Source organism: Doryrhamphus excisus, chromosome 10, assembly GCF_030265055.1.
Source record: "Doryrhamphus excisus isolate RoL2022-K1 chromosome 10, RoL_Dexc_1.0, whole genome shotgun sequence".
In the NCBI taxonomy this organism is placed as follows: domain Eukaryota; kingdom Metazoa; phylum Chordata; class Actinopteri; order Syngnathiformes; family Syngnathidae; genus Doryrhamphus; species Doryrhamphus excisus.
In genome coordinates, this window is record NC_080475.1 from 589159 (window position 1) to 603902 (window position 14744).

Consider the following 14744-nt stretch of genomic DNA (forward strand, 5'->3'; position numbering starts at 1 on the left):
AATGCAGCCACACATATTATTTTATATTTACATGAAGTCCACTCCTTATATTTAATATACAATGTATGGTTATTGTTTATACCAAATCTGTCAATAACAGCAATCAGTGGTGAAGAAAATGCACACTCCGAAATGTAAACACATATTTTTTTAAAATAAAACATTGTTTGTGAAGGCTTCCTGGTTACCAGCATGCGTGTAGCATTGACAAATTTTCCTTTCATGCTATCATATCAGAATATGACATGGATTTGTCTCAAAGTTGGACAACAAAAAAAGCAGATCTAAGCTGTCAATAAATTATATGTAATTATATGTACAAAATAACAAAATATAATAGATTCTGCAGAAAATAGAGCCTCATATAATTTTGTTTCAAATATCCCAGAATATGTGTGGTCACATGCACCCGCTTTTCTGCAATGAACTGTCTTGTTTGTTACTAAGCAACATCCTAAAGCCTCAACAATCAAGACTTGCCTTACTTTTTCCATTCTCTCATCTACTGAAGCAAGCATCCAAAATATAATACTCATTTAAAGACCCAAAGTCATTACAAACAGGGGAGAGAAAGTGAATTGCAGTGAAAGGAGGGTAATAAAAAGCATTTATGAATTCCAAGGGGCCTGTTTTAAAGTGATAAAAGGCTTGTATGGTTGTATTCCTGAGAGCTTTTCTTTCTTTTGAAGTGTCCAAATGTTTTGATTTTCTCCGCGTTTGCATGTCTTCACATCGTGCAACACTTGTTCCTGTGCGTCTGAGAGTCTTTGAAGCGTAGCCGCTGCTTGGACCGATACTTCTCCAGGTAAGTTAGTTGTTTACTGTTGATGGCGCCACGTCGCTTCCTGAAAGACAGCATTGGGGGGGTTAAATTACACATTGAAAATGTACTAATGACATGAAACAGTAGTCTCCTACTTCAGACATTCTGTCAATCAAAAATATGTCATATTCATCCTGAAGGGTGGTTATTAGTCTGAATTATTTATTGTGCTTTGTAGGTAAGACATAGTTTCTATAACCCCCAATAAAAGGTTGAATAAAGTGGAACCTCTTGAGTTGAACACAATCCATTCAGTCTTTCAAAACAATTTCAACAGTGCTGGAGTCTATCCCAGCCGTCTTTGGCCTGAGAGGCGGGGTACACCCTGGACTGGTCGCCAGCCAATCACAGGGCACATATAGACAAACAACCATTCACACTCACATTCATACCTATGGACAATTTGGAGTCGCTAATTAACCTAGCATGTTTTTGGAATGTGGGAGGAAACCGGAGTACCCGGAGAAAACCCACGCATGCACGGGGAGAACATGCAAACTCCACACAGAGATGGCCGAGGGTGGAATCAAACTCGGGTCTCCAAGCTGTGTGGCTTGGGCACTAACCACTCGTCCGCCCACTCGTTCAACATAACAAATATAAAGTAATAATCCATCCATTTTCTACGCCGCTTATACTCATTACGGTTGCGGGGGTATGCTGGAGCCTATCCCAGCTGACTTTGGGCTTTATTTTGATTAACTATGCTTACAGTTATTATGACACTTTTTCTCTTTTTTTCTTTCTTTTTCACTTTTTTTCACTTTGGAGGTTCCATTGTATTTAAAACATTTGTTTTATATCGTTAAACAATTATAGTTAATTGATCCAAATATAGAGCTGCATGGCGACCGATTGGTTAGCACGCAGGCCTCACAACTAGGAGACCCGAGTTCAATTCCACCCTCGGCCATCTCTGTGTGGAGTTTGCATGTTCTCCCCGTGCATGCGTGGGTTTTCTCCGGGTACTCCGGTTTCCTCCCACATTCCAAAAACATGCTAGGTTAATTGGCAACTCCAAATTGTCCATAGGTATGAATGTGAGCAAGTCCCCTTTAAGACAATAAATTAAAGACAATTCAGGCAAGTATAAATCTCTATAACTCTTTTTTTCAGATCAATACGGCCCTTTAAACACCAAATATGTTTCCTAATCCTAGTGTTCATGATTACACCTTGTTATTGGTGAAAATAAGGTTGGAGCATACTAACTGTCGGATCAGCTGAATGGCATCTTCATACTTCATTCCGCTCTCTATCAAGGCCAGAGCAACCAGGACAGGAGCCCTGAAGGCACATACAGTATATAGATGCAGGTTATGGGATGTGTGTCAGAGGACAAAACACCTTTCTTTGGTAGTTGTGAGGGTGCTTTCACATTGGTAATGGTAATGCCAATGCTAATGGTAATGGTTTTATTTCATTTAAACATGCATCAGATTACAATTGAGTGCATCCCATAATCAGTTCACAGTTCCACATGTCCAAAAGGAGTAGGAAGAAGCAAAGCTTATTAAATCCTACCCCTCCATCTGGTACTTTTACAATCAGTAACTGTTACATTTGTTCACTTCCTGCTTTCATAATATAGTTTAAGTTTTGTTTTGGGGTTTTTTGTCACGTACCAAAGTACGAGGTGATATGACCATCCAATGACATAATGGTTACCATAGTAAGTGTCAATATAGTGATATGTATAGCACATCATGACTGGTTCAAGACTCTTCATCCTTGTATTTAGCAAACATCAACTGCTTGTATTGTTTCTTGAATTGGCTCATCGTTGTGCATTGTTTGAGGGTCTTACTCAATCCATTCCATAGTTTGATTCCACATACTGAAATGCTATGGCTTTTTAACGTAGTCCTAGCATAGAAGTGTTTCAAATGTACTTCTTCCCTGAGATCATATTTCTCCTCTCTTGTAGAGAAGTATTGGATGACATTTTTAGCTAATTGGTTATTTTTAGCCTTATGCATTATTTTAGCTGTTTGAAGATGAACTATATCAGCAAGTTGAAGTATTAGTGATTTTAGAAATAAGGAGTTAGTATGTTCTCTGTAGGCGGCATTATGAATTATCCTTACTGACCTTTTTTGCAGTACATTTAGCGAGTGAATATTGCTTTTATAGTTATTAGCCCATATTTCCACACAATAAGTAAGATATGGTAGAACCAGAGAGCAATAAAGAGTGTGGAGTGATTTCTGATTGAGAACAAATTTAGCTTTGTTCAATATTGAAATATTTCTGGCCATCTTATGTTGTATATTTGTAATATGAGGTTTCCAGCTCATATTTTCATCTATTGTGATCCCCAGAAATGTATTTTCCTTCACCCTTTCAATGTCTACACCGTCTATTTGTATTTGCTGGTACGTGTCCTTTCTGCTGTTACCAAACAGCATGATTTTAGTTTTACTTAGGTTCAAGGAAAATCTACTATCATCATCCTTTCTAATGATTTAGTCTGTATTCCCTCCAGAACAAAAAGCAATGGTATCATCTGTAAATAATATATAATACCAGCTTCAAGTCTTTTGTGACTTGAGATATCATTGATGTACAAGTTGAACAGTTTTGGTCCCAGTATTGACCCCTGGGGAACTCTTGTGCAATCCACTTGTGCAAAAAGGTCATATAATGTAATTAATGATAACTGCCACCTTGCAGAAGAGAAATAAAGAGAATTACTCAAAATATGTGTCATGAAGTGTTGGCATTGAGCCTGATAAGGTTCAAGTTGTTTGTCAAATCAACAGTACGTATTGCTTCAGTTCTCAAGCTTCGTCATGGAATGAGTCATTGAGCGCTATAGTCAAGTTGTGACCTCTTGCAACACCCAAGACCTTGGTCTTTGTGCTTGGCCTGCAAGGTCCCCAGACTCCATTGTGTGTGTTTTTTTTTCCTAATGAGGATATGAAAAAAATCTCCTTTATGGAAACTGTGAGCATGTTTGTAGCTAACCTTCCGAGGCCCGCTACGCAGTGAACAGCCACACAGCATCCTGGATCTTCCTGAAACCTCCTCTTCAGAAGACTCAACCAATCATCAACTAACTTACTTGGAGGTGGGGCTCCATCATCAAAGGGCCAATCCTACATGGAAAATAGTTCAAAGCATAAAACGATGTTGCCGCCAGCGAAGGTTTAAGCGACGTCTGTGTTTGTCCTCACCACCACGGTAATGCCATCTTTCTCCAGTGGCGTTTTGTCATATGTGATGTCACAGACTCGAACCACTGTTGTGGCCCCGAATCGCTTCAGGTCCTAGAAAGGACAACGCAGTTCAGTTTCAATATCTCAAGGTTGTTTTGCAGAAAGCGTGTATGACTAGACTGGTGTTTTATTACCTCTATGAAGGAGCCGAGTGTGCTGTCTGTTGGGTTATGCGTAATGAGGAACCTCATGTTCTTGTGACAGAGTTCCACAGGAGCTGGACGGTTCATGGTTGACCAATGTAGTTTTTTTTTCCCCAGGAAGACTTCTGTGCTTATTAACCTGTTAGAAGTTAGATTTTCATTCATTCATTTTCTACCGCTTATCCTCACGAGGGTCACAGGGGTGCTGGAGCCTATCCCAGCTGTCTTTGGGCGAGGACTGGACTGGTCGCCAGCCAATCACGGGGCAAGTTAGATTTTCAGAATTGAAAATAAACATACATAAATATTAATTCATTGAGGAAAAATCCCAACATGATATTGCGCCAGGGCTGCACGGCGGTCTAGTGGTTAGCGTGCAAACCCGAGTTCAATCCCACGTGAGATTATTACTTTATTCAAATATTTATATTTTATTCTCATAAAATTGTTTTCATGTTTTAGATTTTTTTGTTTTTTTTAATTTTTATTTTTTTTTGCTGCTGTTATATTTTCCAACTCTTTCAACTTTCTTCTTGTCGATTTTCACGTCATCATTATAACTTTCTGCACTGATTTTCAGAGTTCAATTCCACCCTCAGCCATCTTTGTGTGGAGTTTGCATGTTCTCCCCGTGCATGCGTGGGTTTTCTCCGGGTACTCCGGTTTCCTCCCACATTCCAAAAACATGCTAGGTTAATTGGCGACTCCAAATTGTCCATAGGTATGAATGTGAGTGTGAATGGTTGTTTGTCTATATGTGCCCTGTGATTGGCTGGCCACCAGTCCAGGGTGTACCCCGCCTCTCGTCCGAAGACAGCTGGGATAGGCTCCAGCACCCCCTGCGACCCTCGTGAGGATAAGCGGTAGAAAATGAATGAATATTGCGCCATATATGTCAACCCTCCTGTTTTATGTGGTAAAGTCCCCTTTTTTCCCCAAACCCTCCTATTTCAATAGTTTTCCATATTTTAAAAATATTTAAAAAAAATTATCTCCTGTACTGCTGGAGCACCATAGCTGGTGGGCAACCCCGCAACAATTGTGCAACATCAGCATAAAAAATAAAAACATGGCAATAATATTTTCATTTGAAAATAAGGGACATTTTGGCCACAAGTTACAGTAAATGGCAATGATTGGTGTAACGGTCTATTATTGTTTTAAATTTCACACTGTATGACAATATACAATAGCAATATTGCAATATGCAAAGAAAATCCTTCATGTTTGAGGCAAATCCATCCACTGTGCTTCTCAAATAGTGGAACGGACACTTTAACCTTAACTAACACGTTAGTGCAGACCTGCCAACATGTACAAATTTATCATACCAAATATGCAATTTGATACTTGAATACGGTTTGCTTTATAGCTGTCCATGTTGTTGCATTATGCACAGGACGGATAAATACATCAGTTTCTCAAAAGCAAGCATTACAAAGTTATACTGTGAATTGTTTCCCATAGGGCCTTGACACCACTAGCACTCAGTGCTCGGACCCTGAATGATAAGAATACTAAGAGGTCCCAAGATCCCTGTGGTTAGCATGTCCATGGGTGTGTGAGTATTATAGTATAGTATATGTGAGTATTGACAGGTATGTATCCTGTGATTGACTGGTGACCAGTTCAGGGTGTACCCCAATGGTCACCCAAAGTTAACTGGGATGGGATCGAGTCCGCTAATGCAAAAATGAATGGATGGGTGAATAACAATGTTTTGGACATTTGGACACAAAACTAATATGTCAATAAATACTGATTTTTAGTCATCACAGGCCACAATTCTCTCCCAATACTGCTGAAAATGTGTATGTATGTATGATGCAGCTGCCATTAAATATGACTCTCTCACCTCAGTTTCAGCTGTGGAGTCTTCAAATGACGGCTGGATGGATATAAACGTTTGTAGCTGTGACAAATTCTGTTTTTGTTGTTGTCTTAAGCACAATTTTACCCCATCAGTTTGGTTTATCCCGTCATCCAGGAGCACGAGGCAACAATCTATCAGTATGAGTTCTTTACTTCAGTCCTTTACGTTCAGCAGGAGGAGGACTTCCGATCTTTCTTTGGTTAAGTTTTGAATCTTGAGGCTCCACTTGCTACCCCATCAGATGGCTGCTTTTGCCAGGCGGAATATGGATTTCGGGTTCAGGGTCCCAAGAATGCGTGGTAAAAATACATTATCGATTGGGCTTATTTGTGTTGGGCGTGGCAGTAGTCACCACTTTGTCGCACAAACGCCATCAACCAGTAGTTCTGTAAAGATAAAAATAAAACGACCATTAGTAGCAGAAATAAATTTTAGAGTATTTTAGAGATGAGTTGATGCAAAGCAAGGGATGTGAATCCTCTCAATAGCCACGTTTACATGAGTTTTTCTCTTTCCGAATGGAATCTTTCCGAAAGCAATGGTATACATGTAAAGGAATATTCCAATGGCGTGTCTACATGCGCCGCTTTAATCAACCAGAATAGTCAATGGGGCATGCGCAGTAAAGCGTAAACACCAACATCACGTGATACCGACTTCCTCCAGTTTTTCTTTCACTTGTTGGAATAACTCCGTATTGCCAGTTTTTCCTTCGTCCAGTCTTGAAATTTAGTTTGGATCAAAAACAAACTTTACGCAGCAGTCCAGTGCCGAAAAAAACAAACAAAAAAAACGCATTTATTAAAAACTGAAAAATATACAAACTTTTTCAGTGCTTTGGTTCCGATTTTCTACAAGAAAAGCTCTGATAAGACATTCCACTGTTCTCAAATATCTTAATTTTTATTTTTCTACACAAAATAAGATGAAAAATAAATAAACAAATCAAGAATAAAGAAAATTAATCAATCAGTAATGAATAAATATAATAATAATAAAACGGCAAATAATAAAAACTTAAGAAACCACATATAGTTGGTGGGTAGACAAATTATTTTTTCAGATTAAAATGAACAAAGCATTATTAGAGCCCTGTAGACATGACAAAACACGACTATAGTCACATTTAGACTCTTTTTATTTACAACATATTGCGCAACTGCAGGGTCTTGAGATACATGCTAACTCGCAAACTAGAGAGCTAGCGACCTAAACGGTAGCCTTCAAGTTATTTCCTTTAAACTTAAATAGCCAAAAACTTACCACTTCCACACAGACAGGGAGGATAACTATGAACAGTTACTTAACCTTTAACATGAACATTAATCAAACGTAAGTAACAACAGAAGAAGAAGAACGCAGTCTGACAACTTTCCGATTGAGCGGGTACAAGATACCTCAATCGGATTGGGGAAATGAATATTCCACCCCTGTGAATCCCATTATATATTCATTCGGATTGGCACTTTTCTTTCGGAATGAGGTGTATACAAAGGTTACATTCTTTCCGTTTGAGCAAATAACCCGAATGGAATTGGAATATTTGGGTCCATGTATACGTGGCTATTGATTCACATGACTAAAGCCTCAGACTAACAACCAGGGAGAACCGAACGTAATCTGGGTAATCTGTAGTCACCTCTTCACCCCTGACAACACGTACACACACATGGCCATGTACTCTTGTCACATGGCAAATTACTCACTCGCTGTTCCACAACAGCCTAGTCTATTCCAGGTTGATGATGTCTATATTTAGGAATTATCCCGCGATTATGCAAGTCAGGTTGCAGAGAGATTATTTAGTCTGGTAGCTTTGTTTGCACTCCCAGGATACTGCAGAAAGGAAAGTATAATGTAATGATATAATTGTACCTTTGTTTGTGCTATAGTGGAGATTTTCAAAGTGTGACACATTAACTTCATCCTCGAGAATATACATCAGGGGTGTCAAACTCAATTTACTTGGGGGCCAATGGAGCTAGGGTCTGGGCGAGACTGGGCCGCATCAGGTTTTCCAAAAAAAAAAAAAAAACGCATTTATTAAAAACAGAAAAATGAATAAACTTTGCTTTGGTTTCGATTTTCTACAAGAAAAGCTCTGATAAAACATTCCACTGTTCTCAAATATCTTACTTTTTATTTTTCCACACAAAATAAGATGAACAATAAAAAAACAAATCAAGAATAAAGAAAATCAATCAATCAGTAATAAATAAATAAATAATAATAACAATAAAACGGCAAATAATAAAAACATAAGAAACCACATATAGTTGGTGGGTAGACAAATTATTTTTTTCAGATTAAAATTAACAAAGTATTATTAGAGCCCTGTAGACATGACAAAACACGACTATAGTCACATTTATACTCTTTTTATTTACAACATATTGCGCAACTGCAGGGTCTTGAGACACATGCTAACTCGCAAACTAGAGAGCTAGCGACCTAAACGGTAGCCTTCAAGTTATTTCCTTTAAACTTAAATATCCAAAAACTTACCACTTCCACACGGATAGGGAGGATAACTATTAACAGTTATTTAACCTTTAACATGAACATTAATCAAACGTAATAATTTTTTCTGGGTACATGATACCATACAGCATCCATATCAAACTTGCGCGGGCCGCACTAACATTAAACTTTCATATCAAGGCGGGGGCCTCAAACTAGTGTCCTGCGGGCCACATTTGGCCCGCGGGCCGCGTGCTTGAGACCCCTGATATACATGATTTGCTGGTTTGCTCACTCTTTTTACTCTTTCACCACCTCTTTCAATGACAAACGTGCCTTTAAACATAGACCTGGGTCCATCCATTCATATATTTTCTATGCCGCTTATCCTCACGAGGGTTGCCTCATGTTGCCTATCCCAGCTGTCGTCAGGCGAGAGGCGGGGTACACCCTGGACTGGTAGCCAGCCAATCCCAGGGCACATATAGACAAACAACCATTCACACTCACATTCATACCTATGGACAATTTGGAGTGGAGGCCTGGCTCACACGTTGCAAACCTTGTGCTATGCAATGTTGTAGAACAGCATTGTTCAACCCCACAGATTGTTTGGCGGTCATGAAACAACAAACAACAACAATAAAAATATTCTTCATTTATTAGTGCCTCGCCTGACAGCTGTCAGTTAACATTTTTTTTTGTAATGACAACATATTATTAAATGTTTGATTGTATAATACAGCCCAAAGCAGCCCAGCCAGGATTTCGCAACATTTTCCAAAATGTTACAGCAAAAGTTGTGACATTTTTTCAGTAACATACATGTTTAGGATTTTTGAATTTGTTATAAATATTTGTGTTCTTTGTTCTTTTATTGGTGTTTGTTGCGATAAAATTGTGAGAGATAGTGAGTTAGATTTACTGTTTATTTGATGTGGACATGGGCTGCACGACGGTCGTGTGGTTAGCATGCAGAGCTCACAGCTAGGAGACCAGGGTTCAATTCCACCCTCGGCCATCTCTGTGTGGAGTTTGCATGTTCTCCCTGTGCATGCGTGGGTTTTCTCCGGGTACTCCGGTTTCCTCCCACATTCCAAAAACATGCTAGGTTAATTGGTGACTCCAAATTTTCCATAGGTATGAATGTGAGTGTGAATGGAACGCCTCTCGCCCGAAGACAGCTGGGATAGGCTCCAGCACTCCCCTTGACCCTCGTGAGGATTAGCGGTAAAAAATGAATGAATTTTATGAAAGTCAATTTTTTCCCTCATAGTATTAAATTATTATGCTCATACGTTTTTTGTCATAATGTTCCAATTTTATTCATGTCGAGATTATGACTTTATTCAAAAAAAAAAATTTTATTCTCATAAAATTGTTGCTGTTTTTTCATGTTTTAATTTTTTTTGGTTTTCTTTTTTTTTGCTGCTGTTTTATTTTCCAACTGTTTCAACTTTATTCTTGTTGATTTTCACGTCATCATTATAACTTTCTGCACCGATTTTCAGAGTTCAATTCCACCCTCGGCCATCTCTGGTTGGAGTTTGCATGTTCTCCCCGTGCATGTGTGGGTTTTCTCCGGGTACTCCGGTTTCCTCCCACATTCCAAATACATGCTAGGTTAATTGGCGACTCCAAATTGTCCATAGGTATGAATTTGAGTGTGAATGGTTGTTTGTCTATATGTGCCCTGTGATTGGCTGGCGACCAGTCAAGGGCGTACCCCGCCTCTCGCCTGAAGACAGCTGGGATAGGCTCCCGCCCCCCCCCCCACCCGTAACCCTCGTGAGGAAAAGCGGTAGAAAATGAATGAATGTATTCATAAAGTGTATATTAAGTGTATATTAAGTGTATATTTACCTCCATTTTTTAACCAACTGTTATCTACAGTGTATTCAACCCAGTCAATAGTAGCGATTTTCATTGTTAAAAGACACACAATGATGATTATGATCGCACGTCGACATCTCTGTCAATGTAAACAAGAAAGTGAGTACACGGGTGGCCGATGCAAGGTCGTATTTAATTGGTTTAGGTGTCAAACTCAATCGCACAAGTGGGCCAAACCCCCCCACCTGGCAAATTGTACAGTATATAAAAATCTTAAAAAGCTTCAAACCTTGAACCGATAATTAGAAGCACACCTTCATATGGATCATCGGCGCTCACATACACAGATGCTTGTTTGAAGTTGCCAACATGACAGGACATGCCGCAATCATCCAAGCTGAAAAAATAGTAGATGTTGACAAAATGTCAACTATGCACTGACAAGTAGATAAGTGAGCAGCCTACGCAGGAACATACAAAAAAATCCAGTTTTTACTCTTTTAAACTTATAATACCAGAAGAGTATACGTATATATTGGAGGAATCACGTCATTATGCAGTGATTTTTGATAAAGTCTACGAGGTGGGCCAAGGAAATTGCCTTAGTTTGACTTGCGCATTGGAGTAACAACGGTAACACGTGGGAGGTTGTGATGTTGTGTGTAGTTTGCAGGGATTGGTTGAATTTGTGTGAATTGGTGCGATTGTAAAATCCTGGATGGTCTGATATAAATAGCTACAGTAGAAGATAAGATAAGATAAGATATGTCTTTATTCGTCCCTCAGTGGGGAAATTTGCATTGCACAGCAGCAAGAGTACAGAATCAGTTAAGCAGTACAAAATACACAATATAAAAAAATGAACAATATAAACAACCCAAGTATTAACAAATCAATAATTCTACACAGACCTCACAGCTAGGAGACCAGGGTTTAATTCCACCCTCGGCCATCTCTGTGTGGAGTTTGCATGTTCTCCCCGTGCATGCGCGGGTTTTCTCCGGGTACTCCGGTTTCCTCCCACATTCCAAAAACATGCTAGGTTAATTGGCCACTCCAAATTGTCCATAGGTATGAATGTGAGTGTGAATGGTTGTTTGTCTATATGTGCCCTGTGATTGGCTGGCCACCAGTCAAGGGTGTAATTCGCTTCTCGCCTGAAGACAGCTGGGATAGGCTCCAGCAACCCCCTGCGACCCTCGTGAGGAAAAGCGGTAGAAAATGAGTGAATAATTCTACCCAGATTATATACAAATACAGTTTGCAGATAATATGAAATGAGATGAAATATATGACCAGTCTATACACTATGAGATCTTGCTAGTGAGTTAATATGAGGCATTATAGAAATACTTCAATTAGAACTTCGAGCCTTAATATTGCACGTGGAGCTTAATCAGATATTGCACAGTGAATGGAGTTTGGAGCAACTATACTGAATATAAAAAACAAAGTATTGCACAGATGTACATAGTGGAACACAGAACTGCTTGACAGCGGCAATACTTCTGTTACAACTGTGATCTTTATGTTCCTTTAGACGGCTTTTGTTAAACTAAAACAAGCAAACAAACATCCGCAGTTGTTCTGTCTTCTTTCCTGTCATAAGCTGGGTCAAGACCCATAGAAGTTAAAAATGGATCTGGGTATGGAGCCACGCTATGTTGCCTAACTTCCCGACACAATTTACAGCTGGTGGTATGATATGTTCTGCGGACAAGCCCAAAAAGGCTGGCTTGCTCGTAGCTTCAAATAGGATAAATCCGGTTACAGTACATGCTATACAAATGACACCCAGTTAACACCTGAAGGCAAACATTCCTTTTTCCAGCACCTGTCACAAGTCACTCTGGAAAAAGGTGATTCCAGATAAATACTTGAATTGTATCTGGGATTGTCTCTCTTACCTCAGAGGAATCGACAAACTACTTACAAGCCGCAGCTACGCCACTATCTATCTGTCTGGTAGTAACCTCTGTAGACACTGAATACCTGCAGTAGTATTTATATCCACTTCTACTAGACTACCAGCAACAGCAATTTAACCCTACAACACCCTATAAAGTTAGTTCATGGAAAGACTCCATAAGAAAATAATAAAAGGTGTTTATGCCCTTTTAGAGTTTCTCCTTACCGCTTAGATTTTCTGTGTCATCTCCAAATCGAGACTCACATCCAAAACACCTGCAGCCACCAGTAGATCTCTGCTGGATGACACCGAGGTCTCAGCCTCCACCCCCGCAAAAACCAGATGCACTGTACTACGGAGTCCCGTTTGCAGATCTACCCTTGTTGCAGCAGCAGTGCTGTTGCTGTGCTGAGCCGAGGATCTACCGTGAGCTGGTGTAATCAGGCTGAACGGCCATCTGACCCTGACAGCCCTGTCACCGCCAGAACACTCCACAGTTAATGCTCTTAGAAGAGAGAAGAGCCTCACTCCCCCCCCCCCCCCCCCCTTCTCCTCGCCGCCTCTTCTCCATCCACTTCACCTCTGTCTTCCCTCCCTTTCCAGCAGGTACTTGGTGAGCGACGACAATTAAGGTGATGATACCTCCTCCCTCTGCTGGTTATAAGCCAGAGACAAATAATTCGACTTAAGACATATACATGATCAAATGTAACCCGTCTGCTAAATCTACCCTGAGGTGTGCCGTCTCTTCGTTGTTTTTGTGCTCCACTCCCTGACTGACCTAAAAATAGAAGCCACCAAACAGGTTGGACGAGTCAAACTTAGCATGTACTTAATGGAATTAAACATCTCTTCTCACTGGAAAAGTTGGATCTATCGATAGAAAATGTTATTCATTCATTCATTCATTTTCTACCGCTACCCTGGAGTGGTCGCCAGCCAATCACAGGGCACATATAGACAAACAACCATTCACACTCACATTCATACCTATGGACAATTTGGAGTCACCAATTAATTAACCTAGCATGTTTTTGGAATGTGGGAGGAAACCGGAGTACCCGGAGAAAACCCACGCATGCACGGGGAGAACATGCAAACTCCACACAGAGATGGCCGAGGGTGGAATTGAACTCTGAAAATCGGTGCAGAAAGTTATAATGATGACGTGAAAATCGACAAGAAGAAAGTTGAAACAGTTGGAAAATAAAACAGCAGCAAAAACAATAATTAAGAAAACCAAAAAAATTTTAAACATGAAAACAATTTTATGAGAATAAAATATATTTGAATAAAGTAATAATCTCCACATGAATAAAATTGGAACATTATGACAAAAAACGTATGAGCATAATATTATAATACTCATTCATTCATTCATTTTCTACCGCTTTTCCTCACGAGGGTCGCGGGGGTTGCTGGAGCCTCTCCCAGCTGTCTTTTGGGCGAGACGCGGGGTACACCCTGGACTGGTCGCCAGCCAATCACAGGGCACATATAGACAAACAACCATTCACACTCACATTCATACCTATGGACAATTTGGAGTCGCCAATTAACCTAGCATGTTTTTGGAATGTGGGAGGGAAACGAAGTACCTGGAGAAAACCCATGCATGCACGGAATGCATGGAATCGAACCCTGGTCCTCCTAGCTGTGAGGTCTGCGCGCTAACCACTCGACCGCCGTACCTTCACCTTCATTTTTAAAAATCATACATTTTGGTTGGTAACGTGTCCATTAGAGTGGACAATGTGAAATATAGTTGTAAGTAATCAATAAAAACCAATAAAAACAAAAAAAATTGTAAACAGCATAAAACATGTTTTTGTTTGATCTTTAGCATTTTTAACATATTCCAAAACTGCTAAATGTACTGCAAAAACATTTAACCAAAGAAATTTTTTTTTGAATCAGTTATTACCCGGAGAAAACCCACACATCCACAGGGAGAACATGCAAACTCCACACAGAGATGGTGGAATCGAACTCGGGTGTCCTAGCTGTTTGGCCTGCGTGTAAACCACTCGGACGTGGTGTCAAAGTTGGGAAATAGTATCAGAGGAGTAACAGAGCGTTGGCTGTGTAGTGGAACGGTCCATGCAGGTTCAACTCAACTATTGGCCAGCCATTGGAGCTCTCCAGTGTGCATATAAATGGGAGGGTTGCGTCAGAATGGGTATCCAGTTTAAAAACTATGTCAAACAAATCATGCAAGTGGGACAACCATGAAGAGGCGGGACAGCGGCAGAGTTTTTCCACTACGTCAGGACTGGGGTGTGAAGGTTAATGCAAAATTAACCCCCATCTTGTGTTGGGGGCTGTCCACACGGAAACGTTTTCAGCTTTAAACGGAAATGTATTTTGTAGTTTATGCCTTTCAGTCAGAAGGAAACTGTGTTGTGAAGCCCCTGATGTCTTGGTTGGCTCAGTTTGACAAATGTTGACATAAGTTGTGGCGGCACGGCGTTAGCGTGCAGACCTC

General features: G+C 40.1%; 1 protein-coding gene across 2 annotated transcripts; it reads right to left on the minus strand.

The window, feature by feature from the left end:
- Nucleotides 1-4: 4 nt before the first annotated feature.
- LOC131136559 (protein tyrosine phosphatase type IVA 3) lies at nt 5-12766 on the minus strand. Of its 2 annotated transcripts, XM_058083546.1 has the most exons (7): nt 12485-12763; nt 6040-6443; nt 4176-4323; nt 4000-4092; nt 3791-3921; nt 2036-2110; nt 5-845 (listed from the first exon to the last, which is right to left on the minus strand). In XM_058083546.1, exons 3-7 carry the CDS (start codon nt 4269-4271, stop codon nt 728-730), a joined length of 513 nt encoding a protein of 170 aa, XP_057939529.1. In that variant the 5' UTR covers nt 4272-4323; nt 6040-6443; nt 12485-12763; the 3' UTR covers nt 5-727. The 2 variants fall into 2 exon arrangements, with proteins under 2 accessions (XP_057939529.1, XP_057939530.1); XM_058083547.1 differs by lacking the exon at nt 2036-2110 and having other exon boundaries at nt 12485-12766.
- Between the last annotated feature and the right edge of the window lie 1978 nt (nt 12767-14744).